The 26,874-nt window shown below is 38.4% G+C and overlaps 1 protein-coding gene across 1 annotated transcript; it reads left to right on the top strand.

Annotated features, from left to right (window-relative positions):
• The first annotated feature begins 1,766 nt into the window (after positions 1–1,766).
• On the top strand, positions 1,767–25,349 carry LOC114264290 (uncharacterized). Its single transcript, XM_082890385.1, has 4 exons — positions 1,767–1,877; positions 5,391–5,780; positions 24,409–25,128; positions 25,278–25,349. The coding sequence occupies exons 2-4, from the start codon at positions 5,514–5,516 to the stop codon at positions 25,347–25,349; spliced, it is 1,059 nt and encodes a 352-aa protein (XP_082746511.1). The 5' UTR covers positions 1,767–1,877; positions 5,391–5,513.
• The last annotated feature ends 1,525 nt before the right edge of the window (positions 25,350–26,874 follow it).

Here is a 26,874-nt window from a genome sequence, read left to right as displayed (position 1 = left end):
AAGGAAAAAGAAACTGTGAGAGAGATAGAGTAGTCAAGCAGCTAAAATGATCAAAGAAAACATTGTAGCTAAAATAACCCTATGGAAAATCTACACCACATGGTACACTTCAACTATGACTAGGAAACAGATTCATAAAGTAAACATATATGTGTTTGTCCATGCATATCAGGTGATTTTACTGGCCCCATTTGCTTCCACTTATTTGAAACTTATGTAGTTTTACTTTGTTTTGATCAAAAACTTATGTAATTTTACTTCACATTCACACAGGTTTGGTGCTTGGTTCAACTTATCAGATTTTTAACTTATTTGCCATTTCAACGTAAAAAACTTATTTGCATTTTATGTTCCCAACTTTCTTCTTCTTCTTCTTCACCCAAAAAACTTCTTTCTTATTTCTTCTTTCTAATAGTTTCATTCCTCAATTGAAATAGTTACATAGTGGTATTATAGTTTTGTTATGAACGTTAGAAAATTATCATGAATAATTACAACATAATAACAAATTAAGAAGTACAACATATAGGTACTTATAGGCATAAAATTAATGTGATGGAGGATTAAATTTTATGATAATCAAAATAATCAATGTTTTAGGGAAATAATGACGGAAATTGTAATCCTAGGACAACTTAGATCGAATTGAACTAATGAGGATATCCCAAGGTTGTCCAAATCCAACATTTGGTTTGCAAATCATACAAGGGTATAAAATTAATATTTCAAAAATACCCCTCATTTATGGGTTATGGATTTATGGAAGAGAGTGACAAAATCAAAATGTTGAGAGTAAGAATGGAATAATAGGTTTAAATCTTATAATTTTTCCTTCCATAGGTTTAAATCTTATAATTTTTCCTTGTCCAGTGGGCTAGAATTAAAAAAACCAACCCCATTCCCACCCTATTTAATAAAACAATCTGTTTAATGACTTTTACCGGTAAGAGATCTCAACTGTCTGGTCCAGTTGAAATTTCAATTGAAGACAAACGATTCCCTTTCATAAAATCATAGAACACAGATTATCAAAGTCAAATAGAAAAAATCACGATGAAATGTGAAAATAATGTGAAGCCTGATTTTCTCTCATTTTGTACTTTTAATCTGCCGAACCCATCAATTTTAAGAAATGGTGGATTTATAGTTGGTTGAAATTTTCTTAATATATTCAATTGATGATTTGCTGTCAAAACAATCAAACCAACTCATGCACAACACCTATTGCACAATGAGGACAAAAGGTTGCACCAATGCAACAAAAAGATTTGTTACTTCCAATCTATTATAGTTTCAATTACATAAAACAAAATCATATTAGTTGTTATGGAACCAAGAATTTAAGTTTTGGCATTAATTGGAACATAGTAAAATCAATTTATTGGACTTCAATTATTGTCTAATTAAAACTAACATAAATTTATTGGCCTATATTGTACTACTTGTTATAATGCTGACCTTGGAGTCTAATGTTTAACAATTATGTTATGAAAGTTACAGGTTACATTCCCTGCCATGGAGAGATTGTAAATTCAAAGACTAACAAAGATAACAGAGATATGGGATAGGAAATTACTTCCATCAGAGCCTTTTCGACAATTGAGAAACATGGCCATCCGGAGCTATGAGAAACTGGTGAATGTCGGTTCATCCAATATGCCCCGAAAATTACCAAAACTAAAACAACTTGTGGTTAGTCATTGTCGAGAGCTGAAAGTAATAATATTGAAGAATGGGGGGAAAGAAGAAGAAAAAATAGAAAAAACAACAATACCAACTTATTCCTTCAACTAACGAGTTTGACACTTGAAGATTTGTAGAGCCTCAAAAGCTTTTTCACCTCTAGATCTAAAACACAATCCCTCTTCACTAGCCAGGTATGAATGTCCTCATCAGTTTTGGTTGCACATGACCAGTAAAATCGGAAACACAAATGTATATATACGTATATATATATATATGTATGCTTGTATTTTTCTCAGATTAGGCTTTTCTCGTGTCAATAATCTAGACTCAAATGTGTTGTTCGAGCCCGTGGGCCCACTACGACTCTCTTTTTAATTATTTGAACTGTGCATTTTTTAGGATTCTTCGTTTATATCATCCGCAAAAAAAATTAAATCAATTTTATAATTTTAGCCTTTTCAATTTATCGTGTTTGTCATTAAACAAAAGGATTGTTTTTATTTATTTATTTATTTTTTTTAAACACAGTTATCATTTATTTTTTCAAATGCAATTGTAATAAATTAAATAGGCTAAGATTATTGGATCGATCTTTTTTTTAGATGATATACACTAAGGACTTTACAAAATGAAAATTTTAAATCATCTAAACGTGACCCATGGTGTCCTCCCACGACCCGAAAGGCACCCTTGTTGGCCATGTATTGATTTGTGTATTTATTTTGAATCTTTCATATTTTTCAATTTAATACTTTGACATTTTCTTGAATATTACTATCTAAAAACTTGAAAAAATAAAATAGTAAAATTCAAGGTTTTAAATAAACCTCAAATGGTGTGTTTTTATAAGGGAATTGTCTTTTCTGTAGTTAAAAGTTCAAACGGAACAGACAGTTAAGGTCTCTTACCGATAACAGTCATTAAACGAAGGTCTCTTACCAATAAGAGTTTATGAAATGCATTGGCCCATTATTTTAACTCTTCATTTAGTTAAATCTTTTCATAAACTCGCAGCGGTAAGAAACCTCCGTTTAATGACTTTTATCGGTAAGAGATCTCAACTGTCTGGTCCAGTTGAAATTTCAACTGGAGACAAACGATTCCCTTTCATAAAATCATAGAACACAGATTATCAAAGTCAAATAGAAAAAACCACGATGAAATGTGAAAATAATGTGAAGCCTGATTTTCTCTCATTTCGTTTTTTTAATCTGTCGAACCCATCAATCTTGAGAAATGGTGGATTTATAGTTGGTTGAAATTTTCTTAATATATTCAATTGATGATTTTCTTTCAAAACAATCAAACCAACTCGTGTACAACACCTATTGCACAATGAGGACAAAAGGTTGCACCAATGCAACAAAAAGATTTGTTACTTCCAATCTATTATAGTTTCCATTACATAAAACAAAATCATATTAGCTGTTATGGAACCAAGAATTTAAGTTTTGGCATTAATTGGGACATAGTAAAATCAATTTATTGGACTTCAATTATTGACTAATTAAGACCAACATAAATTTATTGGGCTACATTGTATTGCTTGTTAAACTGCTGACCTTGGAGTCTAATGTTTAACAATTATGTTATGAATGTTGCAGGTTACATTCCCTGCCTTGGAGAGATTGCAAATTAAAAGACTAGCAAAGATAACAAAGATATGGGATAAGAAATTACTTCCATCAGAGCCTTTTCTACAATTAAGAAATGCGACCATCTGAAGCTGTGAGAAATTGGTGAATGTCGGTTCATCCAATATGCCCCGATAATTGCCAAAACTAGAACAACTTGAGGTTAGTCATTGTCAAGAGCTAAAAGTAATAGTATTGAATAATGGGGGGGGGGGGAAGAAGAAGAAAAAGCAGAAAACAACAATAATACCAACTCGTTCCTTCAACTAACGAGTTTGACACTTGAAGATTTGCAGAGCCTCAAAAGCTTTTCACCTCTAGATCTGAAACACAATCCCTCTTCACTAACAAGGTATGAATGTCCTCATCAATTTTGGTTGCACATGACCAGTAAAACCAGAAACACAAATGTATATATACATGTATATATATATATATGTATGTTTGTATGTATTTTAAACACACTTATCATTCTTTTTTTTTAGATACAATTGTAATAAATTAAATAGGTTAAGATTATTGGATCAATCTTTTTTTTTTTTTAGATGATATACACATGGACTTTACAAAATGAAAATTTTAAATAATCAAAACGTGGCCCGTGGTCAACTTCCACAGCCCAAAAGGCACCATTGTTGGCCATGTATTGATAATGTGTATTTATTTTGAATCTTTCCAATTTAATACTTTGACATTTTCTTGAATATTACTATCCAAAAACTTGAAAGAATAAAATAGTAAAAATCAAAAAGTTTATCCCTAAGTTGAGTTGTCGTAGTTCATATAATATTTTCCTTTTTTGGGGTGTGTGTAACAAAAATAATGCTGCCATTTTATTGCTTTAGGCTATGTTTGGTTCCTAAATTTGAAGAAAGATTTGGAAAGTGAAAGGGAAAAGATGTGTGAAATTTAGTTATATTTCGTTGATATTTCACCTACTTTTTCCCTTGTCATTTCCAAATCATTTCCCAAATTCATAAATCAAACACAGTTTTAGATAAAGAAGTACATGAAAAATAATCAAAACCTAACAAAATTACAAAAATGTAGAACAACGTAACAAAGAACCAAACAAGACCCTAGTAGAACAAACTTAAAACATGATGACCAGATTAGTATCTAAAATAGAGAACGATGCGGGACTTTTGTGGGACGGATGGCTTTTGTGAACACGATCTACGTGTACTGTGGGGCCATATCTTCTGTAGGGCCTAAAGTTGGACTTAACATCTCTTAAATAGAAACCTAAAGCATCTCCAAAGGCACAACAAAATATTGTTCAAGTTTAATTTGAAAAACTTAATGAGTTTAAAAATATATTTGCGTTGGTCTTTTTATTTTTATCAACAAAAGATGATCTTCGTTTACCATTTGAGCCGAACACAAATGAGCTTTAATCAAACCGAGTTCAAATAACTTGATATTGTATTATACATTTAAGTTTACGGAACTAAGTTCGAGCCGAACTCAGAAAATTAATGATAAGTTTCAAAAATATGTTCAATTTTAACTTATTTATATAATGAGTCGTTCTTAAAATAATTTTAATGTGCCCAACATAAGTGGAGTTCAAATAACTTCATTTATTTTACCATCTAACTTAAATAGATATGTCAAGAAAATGAATATTAAATTAAATAAGAAATTATCAATATAAAAATAATCAAGGCACGTGGTGAATTTTTTAAATAAAATTTTCTTCTTTTTCATAGGTCTAATACTCAAATCAACAACATAATTTACCTTATCTAAAAAATAACCAATAAACTTATGGAACACAGATTATTAAAGGAAAATAGATAAATAATGATGAAAGATGGAAAACAATGTGAAGAGCTGACAACAAAAGGTGCTTTAGTTAGTAATTAGATACTCCAAATATTTGAGAAGAATATGGAGATATGCAATTATGAATTTGCTTTCCTGTTGCTCATCATTTGCACATAGCCACAAGTACAAAAGCTCATACATGATTAGAGCATGCATTTGAAAGTGTTGCAATTATCAATTGTTGCTTATCCACAATTTTGTAATAGTCACTAACCTAAAGTACTGTAAACTACTTTACAGGTTGCTTTCCCAGTCTTCGAGTATTTGGAAATTCAGAAATTGCCTAACATAATAGAGATATGGGACAAGCAATTACTCATAGCTTCAGAAAAAGAATCAAAGTCCTTCTGCCAACTGAAAGATATGACAGTTTCTAATTGTGAGAAATTGGTGCATGTGGTTCAGTTCAATATGCTCCCACGACTGCAAAATCTGAACATATTCAGGGTAGATAATTGTCCAAAGGTAGAAGCGATAGTCTCAGAGAAAGAAAAAGAAGAAGGAACCACCAAAAATGATATTATCGTGTTATCTCAATTAACGAAACTTACTCTTCAAAATTTGATGAGCCTTAAAAGTTTTTACAACTGGTCTACAAGATTTGAAGCACAACCCTTGTTCAACTACCAGGTTTGATTTTCCTAATTTATTTTATTACCCTTAGCCATGGAAAAGCGTGCACACAAAAACAAAATTAAAATTCTTATTTAATTACAATTTTAAATTTGAAGCTTATTTGAATATTTTCTTTCTATCCAAATTCAAATAAAAGGAAAATAATTTCAAGGTGGATATATACTACGAGCTTACGATATTTAAAAAAATTACAATATTGCCCAAAAAAATATGTATGGATTCTAAATTTAACACTACATTTTTATTTTGAATATGAATGTTAATATGATTTTATTTAACTAAAATTATGTCCAAAATTGTAATTCATCTAATCTTGAGTTGGAGTTGATTAAAAATATTTAAATATTGAATATCAAATTTTATTTTTTTAGTTTTGACTGATATGATTTCATTTTGTTTTACAATCCAAAATCGTTCCCTTATAACCTTTTTAAATTTAGATTGCAATTTCCCGATCATCAATCCTAAATTGCCTTCCTTTTGAATTACGCCTCTTGGATTTTAGGGATTGGTATTGTTATTCAAGTCCAAAAATTAGGCCTACTTTTTAAGCCCAATGATGTGACAATCAATTAGAATATTTGAAGTAGCACACACACACACGCGCACACACGCTCTCTCTCTCTCTTATTTTTTTTTCTGATCATCAACCAATCATATCAGTTACACATCATTAGTGTGGGGATATATTTTCTAAGCACCAACACATGGCCAAGGTGACTCCGACGTGTCAGCCGAGGTGCCACGTGTCTTGGTCATGACACCGAGGTGATCTCGGCTAGGCCGAGGTTATCTCCAAAGATATCGGAGTCCGGGATAAGCGAATAAGGGACAAGAGTCCTAGAAAGAGGAAGGACCTCAGCCTGGATAAGGATAAAGCTCTCAGCGAGTTTATCTTTATCTATTGGAGAGTCCAGGATAAGACTGAGCTAAAGTCCATTGAAGCTAGGCTTCAATTGGGACTAGGATTGAGTTGGCTATAAAAGAGAGGCACCCCCAATGGGTCTAAGGTACGCAATTTATACTCAAAATAGTGAATTAAGCACTTTTGATATCTTTGAGAGATAACTGACCTGATCATCGGAGTGCCCCCGGGTGGACGAACTACCGCTGGAATCTCTTCTTTCTGTTACAGGTCATTCAGGCGTCATCTATTCTGCCAGTGCTCTCCAGTTGAATACTGAGTTGGCAGTGTGGTCAGAAATTTACTCACACAATTTGGTGCCGTCTGTGGGAAAGAAAGGAGAATAGATGGCCAACGACGGACAGAAAGAGAAAGTATGAGACAACACTCCTACAGGGAGTGGAAGACCTATTGACCTTGACATCGAATGAGCCAACTGCAATGAAGAGACTCGTGATAAGAATCACGAAGGAAAGGACGTCGGCCAGAAGGGCGACGTACCAAAGAAATCAGACCAAAACGAGTACTACAACGAGGATAACCTCCAAGTATGGAAAGAAAGATGCCTACGGAGGGACGAAGAGATGAAGGGGATGGCGAATAAATTGGCAAACCTGCAATCGGTCGTCAATTTCATGATGCAAAACAACGTCATGCAGCCACCATTCCCGCTGCAGGACACGCTAATTCCAGCGGCCAATGCCCAAAATGGAGGGCAGAAAACAATCCCTGTAGCCCCACAGCACACCAGGAGCGAAAAACACTCTCACCGGCCTTTAAGGGAGGTCGGGCGAGGAAAGTCGAGAAGGGAAGAATCTTAAAGGACACACCGCACCAAGGAAGCAGATCCTAGAGAACATCGGTATGTTCAAAGGCAGGAGTTGTGCTTTGATGCGACCAATGGAGAAAGATCGAAAAGGGCTCACAACGAAGCTGAGAGTAGTGCACCTAAAAGATTGAAATCAGGAGATAGCCGAGCTCCTGGGCGGACCAAGGAGGACTTGAGAGATTACCTTAAGAGGAAGCAACAAAATGCCGAGGTAACTTCCCCTGTTAAGCCGAGAACACCATTCTCAGTGGAGTTGGATAAATTTGAGGCACCAAAAAGATTCAGTATACCGAGGTTCTAGATATACGATGGTAAGTCAGACCCCAACTTTCACGTCAGATTATACCTGAACTCGATGGCACTGTACACTAGGAACGAGCCGTTGCTCTACAAGGTGTTCCCCTCATCCTTCGGGGAGATTGCATCGGATTGGTTTCACAAATTGCTGAAGGGAAGTGTGAAGACCTGGGAAGACCTAGCCAAGATGTTCGTGGCCAGGTTCGTAACAAACAAACTACAGCCATTAAGGGTAGACGCCCTGATAGCCCTGAGGATCAGTGAGGATGAGGACCTTAGGGCCTACGCAAAAAGGTATTATGAGGTGTTCAACCGAATACCCGAGTGCAACCAAGAGGTGGCAATCGTGTCTTTCAAGAATGGCCTAAAAGATGATTGTGCACTACGAAAGTCATTGGCAAAGACATTGCCAAAAAGCATCAAGGAGCTCACGGCCATAATTGATAAATATGCTAGAGCCGAGGAAGACACGCCAGAGACTAAGGCGACAAAGCAAGAGAAAGCTAACGGCTCGCCGAAGCGAGGCCGAGGTAATAACGGATCCAACAAGCAAGAGGTAGGACTGAGGGCTGCACAGGCAGTCACAACTATATTCCGAATCCCAATTCACAAAGTCTTGGATAAAATCAGTACCCAACCCTATTTCAAAGTGCCAGCAAGGGTACCAGGAGAGTTTATGGGAAGAAGCCTTGCTAAGCATTGTGCTTACCATAATGAAGATAGGCATCTGACTCAGGGTTGTAGAGCCCTGAAGTCACACCTGGAAGACCTGGTAAGGCAGGGCCATTTGAGGGACCTAGTAGATGAGGCCAGGACAAGGGAAGAGCAGGCAAGACTGCCTCAGGCACCAGCAGCTCCACCTCCCCCAGCACAGCAACCGCAGGCAGGCGGACCTCAGGTAATTAATGTAATTCACTCGAAGGTCAACGAAAATAAAATACGGGAGGAGACCCAGAAGGTAAAGCACTTGCAGCACGTGTACCAAGTCAGGGAGAAAAGGCCTCGGGATGAGGAGTGCCAGGGACCAGTAGTGTCCTTTACTGAAGTCGACCTTGAGATGGTGCAGCATCCACATAACGATGCCTTAGTAGTATCCCTCTAGGTTGGGGAGTGCCAAGTGAAGCACATCCTAATTGACCAAGGCAGCTCTTGTGACATCATGTATGTCAGGTGTTACAAGGAGATTGGCCTTCACCCAGACGATATGGAGCAGTCCAACAGCCCAATGGTCAGGTTCAATGGAACGCCGACGTGGCCACTGGGATCAGCAAGCTTAGAGGTGCAGGCTGGCACCAAGAGGGTGAAGACAGAATTCACCATAATCGACACACCGTCCCCCTACAATGCTATACTGGGGAGGCCATGGCTGCATGCAATGGGTTTGTTCCCTCAACACTGCATCAGCTATTGCGGTTCCCAACAGAGCATGGGATAGAGGAGATTAGAGGGTATCAGATACAGGCAAAGAACTGCTCCATGGCAACAATGAAATCCACCTGCAGCATACGAGAAGCAGAGACAGTAGAGATCGAAGACGAGAACGTAGAAGTCCTAGATGACGTCGGCAAAGAGCCAGCCAAGAAGAGTGAAGAAGCCCTGAAGAAGATCCTTGTCCAACCTGGGGATGAGGAACGCTTCTTCCTTCTCGGCTCGGGCTTAGTGGAGGAAGAGAAAAAAGAACTGGAGGCTTTCTTGAGAGCAAACATTGAAGTATTTGCCTGGACGCCTTACGAGATGCCTGGCATTGACCTTGAGGTTACTTGCCATAAACTAAACGTAGACAGGTCGGCCAAACCTGTAATCCAGCGGGCAAGAAGACCAACGTTGATGCATGTTGAGGCAGTGGAAGAGGAAGTAGACAGACTTCTGGAGACCAGAGCCATTCGAGAGGTAAATTATCCAACATGGCTATCGAACACAGTGGTGGTGAAGAAAAAGAATGGTAAATAGAGGGTTTGCGTGGACTTTACCAGCCTAAACAAGGCCTGTCCCAAAGACAGTTTCCCATTACCCAAGATAGACCAACTGGTGGATGCCACTTCAAGGCATGGAAGGATGAGCTTCCTGGATGCCAACAGGAGGTACCATCAGATAGCCATGTACCCCCCAGATGAGGAGAAGACTGCGTTTATCACCCCAAAAACGTTGTATTGCTATAGAGTGATGCCTTTTGGGTTGAAAAACGCAGGAGCAACTTACCAGAGATTGGTAACCAAGATGTTCAGACACCTGATCGGTCGAACAGTGGAAGTTTACATCGATGACATGGTCGTGAAGAACAAGGAACCTAAAGGTCATCTGGCCGACCTAAAAACAGTCTTTGATATCCTTAAAACATATCAGCTCCGACTCAATGCATCGAAATGTGCATTTGGAGTTGGATATGGTAAGTTCTTGGGATACCTGGTGACCAGAAGGGGCATTGAGGCCAGCCCAGATCAAATCAAGGCCATCCTAGAGTTGAAAAGCCCAACATCGGCAAAACAGGTGCAGATGCTGACTGGAAGGGCTGCAACCCTGAATAGGTTCATAAGCAGAAGCTCAGACAAGTGCAAACCTTTCTTCAGCTTAGTGAAGAAAGCAATAGACTTCTTATGGACCGAGGAGTGTGAAGCTGCCTTGGCCGACTTAAAGAAGTACTTAACCACGGCTCCAGTTCTCTCAAATCCAGAACCTGGAGATGAGTTGTTCCTGTACTTAGCAGTTTTGGAACATGCGGTAAGTGCAGTGGTAATCCGAGAAAAAAAAATGGAATAAAAGGCTGTTTACTATGTCAGCAAAACCTTGGCTGATGCAGAAACCAAGTATTTACCCCTAGAGAAGTTGGTACTGGGTTTAGTAATGGCTTCAAAGAAGCTGAACCATTACTTTCAAGCCTACAAAATTGTGGTGCTAACTGAACACCCTTTGAAGTCCCTATTGCAGCAGGGAGATCTGACAAGCAGAATAGCCAGATGGGCAGTGACCTTGGGCCAATATGACCTAAAGTTCAGACCCAGAACAGCAATCAAAGGCCAAGTTTTGGCCGACTTCGTGGCTGAGTTCACACTAGAATCCATCGTACATCGGGCTCTGTTGAGCAGAGGTGAACGATGCCCAAACGAGCAAAGAGAAACCCAGCCCAAGGCAACGGAATAAAGGAGTGGTGAAAAACTCAGACCCTGCAGCATTTACATCAGTGATCCTTTCGACTGTTTGTTGATGAGAGTTCAAACCGACAAGGAACGGGGGCAGGAGTAGTACTGGTATCTCCAGATGGACAGATATTTGAACAATCCATTCGTTTGGGGTTCAAGGCCTCAAACAATGAAGCAGAGTATGAAGCACTGATTGCAGGACTGAAACTGGAAGTAGCAGTAGAAGCAGATAAGGTGATAGTCTTCTGTGACTCTCAGCTTATAGTCAACCAGACAACCGGTGAGTTCGTAGCCCGAGACGAAAAGATGTCAGCCGATGTAAAGGAGGTGGGCAGCTTGACGGCCCTGTTTCGGAATTTTCAGCTACAGCAGATTAGCCAAGATGATAACAGTCACGCCGATGCCCTGGCCAACCTGGCTAGTGCAATACAACCTAGAAAGGCAAGGACGATAATGGTTGAGTACTTGTCAGGCCCGAGCATCGAACCACTGACCACAGAGCGTGAAGCAATGTGTGTGGACATGGGACCAAGCTGGATGGACGCAATAATAGCAGTCCTGAAAGAAGAAAAACTGCCAGATGATCACAAAGAAGCATATAAGATCAGATTGAAGTCGGCAAGATTTAGTCTGACAGCAGAAAGACATCTCTACAGAAGATCCTTCACTGGACCACTTTTGAGGTGTGTACATCCTTCACAAGTTGAAGATTTTTTTTACAAAATACATGAAGGAGTATGTGGAAGCCACGCTGGGGGCAGATCACCTGCTCATAAGACCATTACCCAGGGGTATTGGTGGCCCTACATGCAGAAAGATTCAGAAGCCTATGTCAAGAAGTGTGAAAAGTGCCAATGGTTTGCACCTCTGATACACCAACCAGCAGTAAACCTAAACCCAATATCCAGTCCTTGGCTGTTTGCCTAATGGGGCATGGATCTGGTTGGAAAACTGCCCCAAGCAACTAGGCAAAGGAAGTACCTGCTGGTAGCAACGGATTACTTCACCAAGTGGATAGAAGTTGAACCCCTTGCCAAGATTCGAGATGTGGATGTGAAGAGCTTCATATGGAAGAACATCATCACTAGGTTTGGGATCCCAAAAGCAATAGTTGCAGATAATGGAACACAATTTGACAGTAAGTTAATCAAGAGCTTCTGTGCAAAATTCAAAATCAAGAATTATTTTTCAACCCCAAGTTTTCCTCAAAGCAATGGACAAGAAGAAGCATCCAACAAAGTTATCTTGGATGGGATAAAAAAGAGGCTACAAGCAACAAAAGGAAAATGGGTGGATGAACTGCCCAGTGTACTCTGAGCATATCGGACTATGCCGAGAAGATCAACGGGGGAATCCCCATTTGCCATGGCTTATGGCATAGAAGTAGTAATTCCACTAGAGGTCGGCATCCCAGGAATCAGAACTCAGGAAGTAGAGAATGGGACTAATAATGTATTATTAGCCCGAGATCTGGATCTGCTAGAAGAAAGAAGGAAGAGAGCTGCAATTCAGCTGGCGGCATACCAACAGTAGCTTGCCAGGGCTTATAATAAGAAGGTCAACCCAAGGGAGTTTCAAGTCGGTGACCTCATCTTGAGAAAAGTCATCGGCAACAAGAAGGATCCCAGAGAGGGAAAGCTCGGCCCTAATTGGGAGGGACCCTATAAAATCATCTCGGTATTGAGCAATGGGGCATATCAGCTTAAAGATAATGAAGGCAAAGAGTTGCCAAGGCCCTAGAATACTTGCAATCTGAAATTTTTTTACCATTAGACTTTCTTGCTCTTTGTTATTAGCCGAAGTAATAAATAAAGTTTTAGCTTGATTTTTCACACTTGTGACTGATAAGACAGTTGATGATGTTTTTGGAATACATGCATAATGAGAACCCAAGTGAAACTTAAGTTCACATTTGGGGCCAGAGAGTTGGAAAATGGTTCCTAGAAAGGTAGAATATACAAAGCTAAAAATATGTTTAACACTTGTTGAAATTTGAAATTTACAAGTTGAAGTTAGACCGAAGTTATATTTAACACTTGTTGAAATTTGAGAAAAATTTACAAGTTGAAGTTAAACTGAGGTTATGTTTAACACTTGTTGAAATTTGAAATTTACAAGTTGAAGTTAAACTAAGATCATGTTTAACACTTGTTGAAATTTGTAAAAAATTTACAAGTTGAAGTTAAACTGAAAGCATGTTTAAACACTTGTTGAAACTTGAGTTTACAAGTTGGAGTTAAACTAAGGACATGTTTAACAGCTGTTGAAATTTGTGAAAAATTTACAAGTTAAAGTTGAACTGAACACTTGTTGAAATTTGTGAAAAAATTTACAAGTTAAGGCCAATTTTGTATTAAACTAAGTACTTATGTACTTGCCGATGTAAACCGTTGGTGGGTATAAACCGAGGTATTTTACCCCGAGAAGATTACACAGTTAAGGTGTACATTGAAGATATGCAAAATATTCTAAGTATGAGAGTCATACAAGAGCAGTAAAAGGAAGGCAAACATACAAGCATTCCAAAGAAGAAGTTGTATTTACATTCAAAAGATGGCATGTCGGCCACATAAAGAGCTTACATTGTTTCAAAGAAAGGAAAAAGTACAAGGTACAGAAAGAAGGAGAAAAACATCAAACTAAGACCCTTCGGCGCTTCTGGTTGGTTGGGTCTGGAGTTCGGAAGACTGTTGGGACGACATCTCAGCGGCCTTCTCAGTTGCGAGCTTGGCATCTATTTCTTGGAGGGTTTGGTCAAGGATCTTATCGGCAATAGGCGCGTCCGAGGTTGCCTTCTCAGGAGTAGCATCTTTTAGGACCTACTCACCCTCCTCATCCTGAGTCAAGTCCAGGACTTGCTCATTTGGAGTAGGGGACTTGGGTCCAGCAGCCTCCTTAGTCTTCCTCACTAAAGCTTCCTCCTCAGACTCAGAATCGTCTTTGGATTGGCTTGAAGTAGGGGGCATGGCAAGACAAGGACGTTGGCATTTCTGAGGGGGGAGTCCTCAGGGACGTCAAGCTTTTTAGATCAGCCATCCAACCAAGGGTGAAACCCTTGTTGCATGCCTGCTTCACCTGACACTTGTAGTCTGCCGTGACATCGGCCACACCCTCAGCGTACGCTTTTTCGTTGGCGGCCTTGATCTCAGTCTCTTTGGTTGCCAAGGCATCTTGCAGTTCTTTTTGGGCCTCGGCCATCTTGGCCTCAGCCTCTTTCTTTTCAGCTGTGAGGACTTTGGCAATGGCCTCTGCAGCATCTGCTTTTTCCTCGGCCTCATCTTTAGCCTTAATGGTTTCCTCAACCTGGTCTGATAAAGTCTTCATCTTGACCTCAGTCTTCTTAGCGGCCCTTTACAGACTAGCAACCTCCCTTATTTTGTCAGCCAACTCTTTCCTCATTTCGAAAGATTGCATGGAGAAGGAGTGGGCATGCTGGATTGCCTAAAAGAAAATGAACAAAACAAAAGTTAGTAAAATTCTCTGAGTATGAAGGGATAGAGAAAGAAAAATACCAAGTGTGGAAGACTTACTTGAACAGAATGTTGGAGCATCAGAGCGAAGTTCTCATACTGGCTCATCTCGGCATTACGATCAAGATCTCCAAGAAGAAGCAAAGTTGTACTAAGAGCAATGCCGACATTAAGGTCGTTGGCACTATCACCAGCTCTGACCGGCCTGTCCTCCTGAGTGATTTGGGGGGCCCAAGGGGAGTCAGACTTCATGGAGCCCGAAGCTGTTGCAGATTCGAACCTCGGCCTCTTTGACCAAGTTGATTAAGACAGTTCGGCCTCGGCGGGCCTCTTCTCGGGGACGGAAGGGGTCTTCTCGCTCGAAGCCAACTTTGAAATTGGCAAGGTGTCCTCAGTGTCAATCTAAGTCACCGTTGCCTTTGGCTGAGCCTTCTTTATTCTTTTGGGCTTTGGCGCTGGTTGAGGCTGGGACCGCGCTGATTGAGCATTGACGGTGTCGGGGATGTCGGCTAGAAGGTCCTCTGTGACTGCCTTCTTGCGACCTATCTCGGCAGGAATTACAGTTCTACAACAGCATTGGCGTTGAGATGGCGAGATCAGATATGGAGCCGAGGTTGACAATTGCTCTGCTGGATTAGAGGTCGATCCTTGGTCTGGCTGAGATGACGAGGCTGTTGGAGGAGTTGTGGCGAAAGGGGAAGAATTGCTTTTCTTCCTCTTTGGGACGTCGGGAAGCACCGACTTGTAGGTCGGGATAAAGTTCAGAAGCAAAGGACCTCTCCGCTTGTGCACTGGCAGATCTAGTAGCTTCTTCAAGTCCTTGCTGGGGAAGAAGGACTTGCGAAAGCCCTTTGGTGGCTAGGGAAGAACTGCAAAAAAGAAGAGCACAGGCGTTAGAACATACAAGAAGAATAAGTTTTAAACTGCTTGAAAAGTAAGTCTGTGAAAAACTTGGCTATTACCCTCTACAAAAACTGTTCGGCTGAGAGAGTAGAGGTAGAAGTCCTCATCTGGAGCGAACTCCCAGTTGCCCGAGACGATGAAATAATCGTCTCCAGCACCCTTGTTTGAGTCTGGGAGGTCGGCAATAAGCTTGTACTCAGTGGACCTCGGCTTGAGGTAATAGACATGGCCTTTTTCGGATTTCAGGCGACACATGGTGTAGCAATATTGGATATTGGCTAAAGTCTCCCTAGCATTATCTTGTTTGGCTAAAGTTATTATACCATTGATAACTCGGTAAGAGTTAATGGCAAGCTACATCGGGTTCAATTTATAGTAATGGAGAACTTCTCGGAAAAGGTTGTCTAAAGGAAACCTGAGTCCACATTCTATAAAGGCAACAACAGGGAAAGGCATGAGGTTTTCATCGGGCATGATGGAGTCGTTTTCTCCTGCCAACCTCAGATGAACGTCGAGAGGGATGAAAAACTCCTGCCTAAAGTACTCTAACCTAGTCGGGGTATCGACCCTATGCTTCCACATACCCATGACATCGGCTTAATTTGAAGAATTGGATTTCATAAGAAAGTGCTTTGGAGGGGCTTAAAGGACCTCAGCTAAAACCTAATAACATACTATGATCAGAATCTGTGGGGATTCTAGGGGGAACTCGTTTCAACTTTTCCTAAAGTTTGTGGGTTCTACAAAGAAATTCCCAAAACCTAGATTTATGGAAACAAAGATTTAAGGCACGAATCTGGAAAAGACACAGGAAACAGGAAACAGGAACGTGTTTCAGAATCAAGAAAACAGTGATAAACTATCAAGAACAGTGGCAAAAGTGAAACAAAATTGTGAGCAGTGTGTGTGTTCAAGACATGAAATCGGCAAAAGCAAAGTCATGAAATAAACATGCTCAGATACGTGATTCATAAGTCAAGAACTTGAGCAAAATGACAATGGCAACGAATAATAAGGTAAAACGTTTTCAAGAACTGAAACCAGGAGGAACAGTGGCTTACCAGAAAAAGTGAGGCCGGTGTGAAGATCGCCGAAGTCAGACAACGGTTGCAAAAGCGACAAAGTGGTGAAAATCACGCCGGATGAGGTGAATGGAGCAAGTGTCAGAGCTAGGGAAGCTTGAACAATGACAGATCTTGGAGAAAAAGCCAAAGAGAGAAAAAACTTGAGAAACGATGTTGAAAAGTGAAAAGACGGGGGGAGGAAGGAAGTTCTGTTGAAACACAAAAACGGCGACAAAAAAGCAATTAATGTGCCTAAAACGACGTATGTGCCAGATGGCGCATGCAAGAGCAATTCGACTTAGTGGCGTGTGTTGGGTACGGCCTAAAGAGAGAGAGACACGTGGCAAGAACGGTTGAGTAGTCATGCGTGACAGCTCATGCGCGTGTTAAAGCTCTTGGAATTCTTGATTTAATGAAGCAGTACCTCGGCCTGGAGGATGGTCTCGGCTGAGAAATTTGAACAACCCTGGTTAGTGGTTCTGAGGCATTGATGGAAGCAGGCTATAGGACTTGGCCATACTGAGCCGACGAGTTCTTACTTCGGCAATGAATAAAGAAGCGAGTTTAGCAGACGTGCTAGAAGGAAGTACTGATATAGGTTCCATCACCTCAGGATGTCGAGGTAATAGAACCTAGGGGCTAGTTGTGGGGATATATTTTCTGAGCACCAACACGTGGCCAAGGTGACGCCGACGTTTCAACCGAGGTGCCACGTGTCCTGGTCAGGACGCCGAGGTGATCTCGGCTAGGCCGAGGTTATCTCCGAAGATATCGGAGTCTGGGATAAATGGATAAGGGACAAGAGTCCTAGAAAGAGGAAGGACCTCAGCCTGGATGAGGATAAAGCTCTCAGAGAGTTTATCTTTATCTATTGGAGAGTCCAGGATAAACACTGAGCTGAAGTCCATTGAAGCTAGGCTTCTATTGGGACTGGGATTGAGTTGGCTATAAAAGAAAGGCACCCCCAATGAGTCTAAGGTACGCAATTTATACTCAGAATAGTGAATTAAGCACTTTTAATATCTTTGAGAGATAACTGACTTGATCGTCGGAGTGCCTCCGGGTGGACGAACCACCGCCAGAATCTCTTCTTTCTGTTACAGGTCATTCAGGCGCCATCTATTCTACCAGTGCTCTCCAGTTGATTACTGAGTTGGCAGTGTGGTTAGAAATCCACTCACACAATTAGGTTTAGAAAATATGTCTAGAAAGTGGGCTTCTATATCATTTTCCTTTAGAGAAATAATAACAATTTGTACATGATTCCTGGTTGTAATTTTTTTTTTTTTTTTTTTTTGGTGAATATTCCTGGTTGTAATATTTGAATATGGAAAAAACACTATTATAATTTCTTCACATAGTAATACTATGGACCCAGATATAAAAATCTAGAAATTACCTAGAATTTCACAAGAATGGCTCATATTTATTTCATATGTGGACTCCACACATCATCAATTCAATCTCCATTACACATACTCATTTCTGAATAAATCCTGAGTCCCAAATTCTAGGACCCTAACTTTTTTATTCTTCTAAAGCCTCAAAAATATTGAGCAACCTTTATTTAGAGGAGGTCACAGATCAACTCCCACAACCTCAGCATTATGAAAATGTTACTTGCCCCTGCCCAACATCTTACGAAACTTCTTGGAAGTTCAATCCCAACCATTGATCCAATTTAAAAACTGCATTAATTGATGGTTATGCATGCTGGCTTGAGTTGTTACTAGCAATTAATCTATAACAGCTTCAAGCTCAATCAATTTTACTTTAGTGCTATATTTATTAGGGGTCAATCTTGATATATCAATGTGAAGAACACAAAAGCTAAACACATAATAGAATATAGATATCTCACATGGGGTGAGGTCTCAAGGATGGATCTAGGGGGGTGCAGAGGAAGGCGATTGCACCTCTCAAAATTTTGAAAAATATCATATATTCTGCTAGAATATTTAAAGTAATTAAAATAATAGGGATTTATTTCTCCAAACATATTTTTGTACCTCCATAGTGATAATCATAGATTTATCCTTGAACATATATAAGAAGTCCACATGGTGAATTTTTAAAATAATTAGGGCACGTGGTAAATTTTTAAAATAAAATTTTCTTCTTTTCATAGGTCTAATACTCAAATCAACAACATAATTTACCTTACCTAACAAATAACCAATAAAATTATGGAACACAGATTATTAAAGGAAAATAGATAAATAATGATGAAAGATAGAAAACAATGTGAAGAGCTGACAACAAAAGGTGCTTTAGTTAATAATTAGATACTCTAAATATTTCAGAAGAATATGGAGACATGCAATTATCAATTTGCTTGCTTGTTGCTCTTCATTTGCACATAGCCACAAGTACAAAAGCTCATACATGATTAGAGCATGCCTTAAGGTATCTGATATATATAGGTTCACTGATTCTCTTTTGGGCGCTCAGCTCAAAATTTGCAAGTTTGTTTGGAATAAGAGTATTCCCCCCATAGTTCAATTTTTTGGTTAGTTGGTTAGCTTGGAGGAATAGAGTTAAAACAGGGGATCTTTTACAAAATATCGGTGTCCTTCATAGCAGTGCTTCTGTCTTATGTACCTTTTGCAAAATTGAAAATGAATCAGCCACTCATGTCCTCTTACATTGTCCTTTTTCATGGAAAGTATGGTCTGATTTGCTGCTATGGTGGGGTGTTTTTGGGTGGTGCCAAGGTCTATTGATTGTTTATTTCATTGGTGGTTAGGTTGAAATCATAAGAAATTGGTTAGGAGATTGCGGAGGGCCTTACCTTCTATAGTTCTGTGGTCCATTTGGAAGTTAAGAAATGATTGTATATTTAATGGAGTCCAGCCGTGTGGGTCTAAGTTATGTGAGCTTATTGAGTTGAGATTTGCTCTGTGGGTTAAAGCTTCTGCAAAAGGGTTCATGTACTTTGTCTTGGATTTAATCAACAATCTGGATCAGATTAAGGACTGTAGTTGAGGGATATTAGGTGGTTTGGTAACTTGGTCTGCCACCACTTGGTTTGCTGTTATCTAGTTGGTTTTTTGCTGTGATCTGCTCTGTTATCTGTTGCTTTATGTTACCTCATGTTGTCCACCATGGTGAGCTGTTTAGCTATTTTGAGGTCTGTTGGGGAGGTTGTTATGAGGTATTGGGTGGCATTTTGGAGTTGTTGATATAGATGTTGTTTTGCTGTTTGCTGTTTGCTGATTGGGCGACACCTGCTTCAGTTGACTGAGTTTTGTATTACACAAAGATTCTTTTGGTCACTTCTAGGCTGCTAGTTTTGTTGTATTTGTATCAGTGATGTCATACTTGTTAATTCTGGTTTAGTGTTTTTGGTGTATTTGTTGGTCCCTCACCAACAGATTCTTGATTGGTGCTGTCATATGATTGTATGGGCTGCTTAATGCCAACCTTGTTGGGATTGAGCAGTTTCACTATGATGGCCTTTGCATCATCCCCCCCCCCCACCTTTATTGATGTTTACCTTCCTTTCTTGTAAGGTTTTCTCTCATCAAATTTGTGTTGATAAAAAAAAAATGATTAGAGCATGCATGTTGAAAGTGTTGCAATTGTCAATTGTTGCTTATCCACAATTTTATAACAGTCACTAACCTAAAGTGTAACGCCCCAAAATAACCCCAACATATTTAATACATCAAACCCTATTCATTAAATAGATACAACCATTCTCCAACATTTACTTCATAAATCTCTAAGGTTTGTACAAAAGGCTCCACATGCAAATTATACATTCATTGGTAAGAAACACATGAATTTATAGCATGTAGAGCATTAAGTTTCAAAAATAAATAAAAAGCCCTTGCGGGCTACAACTTCCGAGGCTTAAGCGCGGTTACACAAAAGTGGTCTCTCGGACCCATACCAAAAATAGCCCTTGGCTAGCAAATTAATCCACAACAAAAGAGTTAGTTACTCTTCACGAACTTTCCACGCCCTCAACTTGGCGGCACCACAACATCCTTTCCTGCACCAAAATCCCATAGAGGTGAGTATGAAGCCCAGTAGAGAATTCTTTAACAAAGTATATACATTTATGTAATATATCCAATATTAAATGCAAATGCAATGCCATGCAATGCCATTTCAAAATAATCACATGCTATGCTTTTCTTGAAGATCTCCATGTTTTATTAACGTATTTTCAATCTCGCCAATTTCCAAACATCCAGTTTTAAATCATAAGGGGGTGGTAAATACGACTCTGGTAATCCCTAGGTCGGTGTCTGCAAGTAAACTATACAAGTACTACCAAATAGTCATTTTCACCGGTATTAACCGGAAGGCTCGACACCTACCCGCACGGTTTTCTGGTCTTTCACCATGGACAGTCAGGCCAACTTATCAAGTTCAACTGCACCCCCTATCTGGACTTACCAACGTATTTACCCTATAACACATTTCCATTATTCTCATCACAATACCATTTTCTTTCATGAAGTAAATAACTTCAATCTAAATTCACAATGCATGATAGTAAATCAAGTGAGTATGCAATGCAACCATTTTGCTATGCCTCATGGTATTTCTCCAATTTTCAAGTTACTCCCACAACATTACCAAATAATTTCATTCCTCATTTCCATGTTCTTTCAACCAATAGTCAAGAGTTTAACATCACTTGACCTTGTGTAACAACATAACTACAATTCATGCTCATTCAACATTTAAATTCATTTAAGACATAGCAACATGAAGATACTAGCTTCTACTCTCAAATCTTTTATATGTTAAAACGTTTCTTCACCAACAAAAGGGTTTTATATATATATAGACATTCATATACATCTGACATTTCATATTCTCCTTACTTATCATGTCTCATAACAATACATCCATGAACATGTATCAATATATATATATATATATATACATGCATACATCTAATATCAACATGAGGCTTCATCCCCCTTCATTTAAGAAATCCCCAAATTTCTAGGTTTTCTCCACAAAACCCAAACATTTTCCATCTCTTTTGTAAAATCTCACCTCACTCTTTAATCCTAACTCATTTTGTCAAAAAAATTGGGAAAATCTTTAAAAGATTACAAGAAGGTGTTTATCCTATAAAAATCATCAACTTTATTAAGCCATCAAACCCATTTTCTTGAGATGACAAGTGGAACTCACAAAAATCAATTGAAACTTACATAAACATATATATAACTCAAAGGAAGACCCTACCTCAAAGTTTGATGAAGAAACAAGAGAGGAAACCCTAGCTTCAAGGAAGGATTCTTCAACTTCCACTACACCAAGAAGGGCTCAAGCTTGATCTTCAAGATTAGAGGGAGAAGATGATGATCTAGCCCCAAAGATTGCAAGGATCAAGGGTTTTAATGTTTCAAAAAGTTTTCTAGAGAGAAGGGAGAGCAAAAATGGCCTTTAGACTGAGAGAGTGAAGCCCTAAAATGATGTACAACTCGGTCCCAAAAGATACAAAAATGCAGAAATTCGGGCCCAGGCCGACCGCACGTGCGGCGCCCTTCCCCGTACGTGCGGCACCTTCCGCACGTCACTCACGCACGTGCATATATTACAGTGTGCGCGCCCAGCCCTCCCTTGAAATCCGCACGTGCGGCCTCACCCTCCCGCACGTGCAGCCCTCTCTCGCACGTGCAGCCTCGGGCCCCTACATATGCGACCTGCCAACCAGTCCAGAATATTTTCTAGTTTGACAACCGGCCACTCCAGACCTAACCTCACGCTCTCCGGAACTAGCGAAAATCGACACCGAACCAAACAAGAACAAAAACTCAAATCTAGAGAACCATCTTCGAACATTTCAAGCCCAATCAAGATAAAAGAAGAATGGAGTGACGGGAAAAGAAAAAGGAAGAAAAGACCCGGTTGTCACATAAAGTGTTGTCAACTACTTTGTTGGTTGCTTTCCCAGTCTTGGAGTATTTGAAAATTCAGAAATTGCCTACCATAATAGAGATATGGGACAAGCAATTACTCATAGCTTCAGAAAAAGAATCAAAGTCCTTCTGCCAACTGAAAGATATGAAGGTTTCTGATTGTGAGAGATTGGTGCATGTGGTTTAGTTCAATATGCTCCCACGACTGCAAAATCTAAACATATTCAGGGTAGATAATTGTCCAAAGGTGGAAGCGATAGTCTCAGAGAAAGAAAAACAAGAAGGAACCACCAATAATGATATCATCGTGTTCTCTCAATTAACAATTCTTGATCTTTATGATTTGGTGAGCCTTAAAAGTTTCTACAATTGGCCTACAAGATCTGAAGCACAACCCTTGTTCAACCACCAGGTTTGATTTTCCCAATTTATTTTATTATCCTTGGCCATTGGAAAGCGTGCACACAAAAAAAAATAATTCCTTTTCAATTACAATTTTAAATTTAAAGCTTATTTGAATATTTTCTTTCTATCCAAACCCAAATAAAAGTAAAATAATTTCAAGGTGGATATGCTAGGGGCTTACGATGAAAATTCCAATATTACCCAAACAAAAATATGTACGAATTCTAGATTTAACACTATGTTTTTATTTTGAATATGAATCTTAATATGATTTTATTTGACTTAAATTATGTCCAAAATTGTAATTTGCCTAATCTTGATTTGGAGTTCATTAAAAAAATATTTAAATATTGGATGTCATATTTTTTTTTTTTTTTTTGGTTTTGACTGATATGATTTTATTCTGTTTCATAATCCAAAATTATTCCCTCATAACCACTTTAAATTTAGATTGCAATTTCCCGATCATCAATCCTCAATTGCCTTCCTTTGGAATTAGGCCTCTTGGGTTTTAGGGAAATGATATCAATTTCTACATGATTCCTAGTTGTAATATTTGAATATGGAAAAATCACTATTATAATTTCTTCTAAAACCTCAAAAATATTGAGCAATCCCTATTATAGGAGGTCACAAATCAACTCCCACAACTTTACCATTATGAAAATGTTAACTTGCCCCTGCCCAAAACATCTTAGGAAACTTCTTAGAAGTTCAATCCTGACCATTGATCCAATTTTAAAACTACATTAATTGATGGACTATGCATGCTGGCTTGAGTTGTTACTAGCAATTAATCAATAACAACTTAAAGCTTAATCTTCTCTACTTTAGTGCTATATTTATTGGGGGCCAATCTTGCTATATCAATGTCAAGAACACAAAAACTAACATAAATTATTTAATGTTCTAGGAGACAAAAGGTTAAGTTTTAATTTGTAAATGGAATAAAGCAATCCTCCAAAAACTAAACACATAATGAAATATAGATATCATATACGAGTGAGATCCGAAGGATGGATTTAGGGGGTCTGGAGGGAGGCGACCGCACCCCAAAAATTTAGAAAATATCATATATTAAATTTAAAATAATAAGGATTTACACCTCCAAATATATGTGAGATCTACCTTTTATGAGATATGTGTATCTCATTTTTTGTTTTGTTTAGTCAAGCCTTCACGCCATGCTATGTGGCAGCTTTATCTAGCCTAAAATAAAAAATTGTAATTCAAACGTGTCATCAAGGTTTGATCCCAAGACTTTGAGTTTCATTAAGAACAATCTTACCACTTAGGTAACATACATATTATGATATTAAATTCTTTATTATTTATTTTTATTCTTACTTATCTGAATTGCACACGCATTGCGTGTGTCACTTGCTAATCATTATTTACATGATTTATAATTTCTAATAAACAAATATGTACATATATATGTATATATATATGTATGTATGTATTTATTTTGAACATTTGGATATAAATTTAGAAAGACAAAGGGAAATAATAATAAAAAAAATAATTTATATTTTATTGACATTGCTCTTACAATTTTTTTTTTTTTAAATATTTACTTAAATTTATAATCCGTACATAAAATAAAATTTTGGCTCATCAATATGAGAAACATGTCTCATCAATCATCACTGACGTTGAATTCCAATATACAAGCCTACTTCATTCTGTTATTAAGCAAGATGCCAAAATGAATCTTTGCAGGTTTCTTTTCCAAGGTTGGAGACACTAATTCTCAATAATTGTGTAAACTCAAGAGAGATACATCATTGGAATGTTCAGGCTGGAAAAATAAGTTTAAAATTCTTGGACATAGAGAATGTGAACAAATTAATTGTGAGAAATTGTAGTGAGGTGGAAGAGATTTTTCAACTTGAGGGGCTAAATGTTGGAGAAGGACAACATGTTAGGCCATTAATTGAAGTAAGAATGATGGAATTGGATGGATTACCTCAGTTGACATGTTTGTGGAACAAGGATCCCCATGGAATTCTGGGCCTTCAAATCCTACAATACCTAACAATTAAGAAATGTTCCCTCTTGAGAAATCTATTCACATGTTCCACCGCCATGGCTCTTCAACAACTTAAAGTACTTTATTTGGAGTCTTGTCCAGTGATGGAAGAAGTTATTGCAACAACAGAGGGTGGGCTCAAGGAAGTGATTGATGATGTGATCGAATTCCCAAAGTTGGAGTGGCTAATACTGAAAGATCTACCAAACCTCAACAATTTCTGTAATGCAAACTATAATTTCAATTTACCATCATTACAGAGAGTTGTTTTGAAAAGGTGTCCGAAGATGCACAACTTTTCTTTTGGACAAGTACGCATGTCACAGATATTTGTAAGTACACGTGGCAATGAAGGCCTTCAGATAAAAGATCTCAATAAGTATTTAGAGAAACGGCTTCTGAAAGGAGAGGTAGACTTTCTTTCTCAAATTGATTTATGGTTAATTATTTTTTTCATTTGATGAACTCTTTTATCTTTGAATATTTAAAAGAGACTACTCAACTGGAGTGCTTCACATGTATTTTTTGATTATATGTATTTTACTTTCTTTTCTTTTAGGAATGCGCAACCGTGGATGAAAATGATTACCACGGCAATGAAAAACAGTTCTCCTACCTTGGATGGCTGTAACGCCCTCAAAATTAACCCATTAAATATATCATTGACATGCATTATTTAAAGAAGACAATTTATTAATTCATTCATCAGAGTATTACTAAATAAAGCATTACATGTAACATTGAATAAAATGCCTTACAGGCTTACATCTTTCCAAGCCAACACTTGGATACAAAAATATGAGTTCTAACTCATTACAAGAAAAGCCCTAGGCTTGAATGTTCACATGTACTAATAAATAAAAACAATTAACTAAAGGTAGTCTTCTTCAATTCAGAAGCCAAACCCTCCCAAGCTAAGTCCTTGGAGGTAGTTTATCACCTGAACCTGAAAATGATGTTCCCATAAAGGGTGAGCCACAGCCCAGTAGAAATATACTAAACCACATATAAGCAGTGAATAAAGCAATAGCATTCAACAGATGGTTAACCAAAATAATCAATTACTTCATTTTACAGTCTCATGACACTATTGCCAAAGGTACGTTTTACTTTCCAATTTTATCAACATGGCTCAGAACCTGGCCAAACTTATAACAGTGAATCACATATATCATATTCACATCCTTCCAATATCAACAAACAAATGAGACTCAAGCTCAAATCAAACACTTCATACTTCCAGATTGATACACATTTTAGTGTTGTATCAATAAAACACTTCTATATAAATAAGCACACATAAAAGTGATGCTAATGGAGTCCATCCCCTATCTCCTCCCAAACAAAATCCGGTTTAGAGGTCCATCCCCTATCTTCCCCTAAACCGTGGAGTACATCCCCTATCTCCTCCCACACACAAAACAATGTATGCAAATGCAATGCTCAATCAATACACATATTTTCTGTATCAATGCCATAGTCAAAATTAATGACTTAACCAATGTGATTAGTTTTAGTTATTCCTAATCCACATGCAATGTCTACAACAATCACGACTATCCTCCACCGATAGCCCAAAACAGTTATTTCTAAACTGAAAATAACTATGTCATCAATTCAATAAACAAATGATTCCAATTACCCAATTACGCTATTTAACCAATGAATTCCCCAATTCCATGAATTTAACCATCTTTTCCCAATTCCATGAATTATTTATACAAATTAATTCAATAATACAACTAGGGTTTTTCCCAAAATTTACCAAAGTATCCCCAACATATCAAATTACCAAAGCTTAGAACAAAACCTATAAAATGGAGTAGGAAATCCCTACCTCAAAGAAAATAACCCGAATGGAGAAGATAGAGATAAATGCCCAAATTCCAATGTGCTCCAAATCACCAAATGTTCAGATTAGAATGAAGCCCAAGCCGCCCTCTATCTTTCTTACAAAGAACTTAAGATGGATTCACACTAGAAGTAGATGAACACCTAAAGAGAAGATGAGTTTTGAGGGAGAGAAGTCGGACCTAGGGTTTAGAACCAAAAAGAATAAGAAAAGACTGATCAAAACCCGCTGCTGCGTATATAAACTGGACAGGCTCGCTTGAGCGAAGACTTGGTCGCTCGAGCGACCAGACACAGAGAAACTA

The sequence above is a fragment of the Camellia sinensis genome, chromosome 10, assembly GCF_055761805.1.
Source record: "Camellia sinensis isolate YWXY chromosome 10, ASM5576180v1, whole genome shotgun sequence".
NCBI lineage: Eukaryota > Viridiplantae > Streptophyta > Magnoliopsida > Ericales > Theaceae > Camellia > Camellia sinensis.
This window is presented reverse-complemented; position numbering and strand designations above follow the sequence as displayed.

Bases quoted from the DNA above. Each gene is read 5' to 3' on its own strand.
- LOC114264290 (XM_082890385.1), top strand. From the start codon at position 5,514: ATGACAGTTTCTAATTGTGAGAAATTGGTGCATGTGGTTCAGTTCAAT. The intron at 5,781-24,408 runs GTTTGATTTTCC...GAATCTTTGCAG, and splicing joins AACCCTTGTTCAACTACCAG to GTTTCTTTTCCAAGGTTGGA. The intron at 25,129-25,277 runs GTAGACTTTCTT...CTTTTCTTTTAG, and splicing joins AACGGCTTCTGAAAGGAGAG to GAATGCGCAACCGTGGATGA.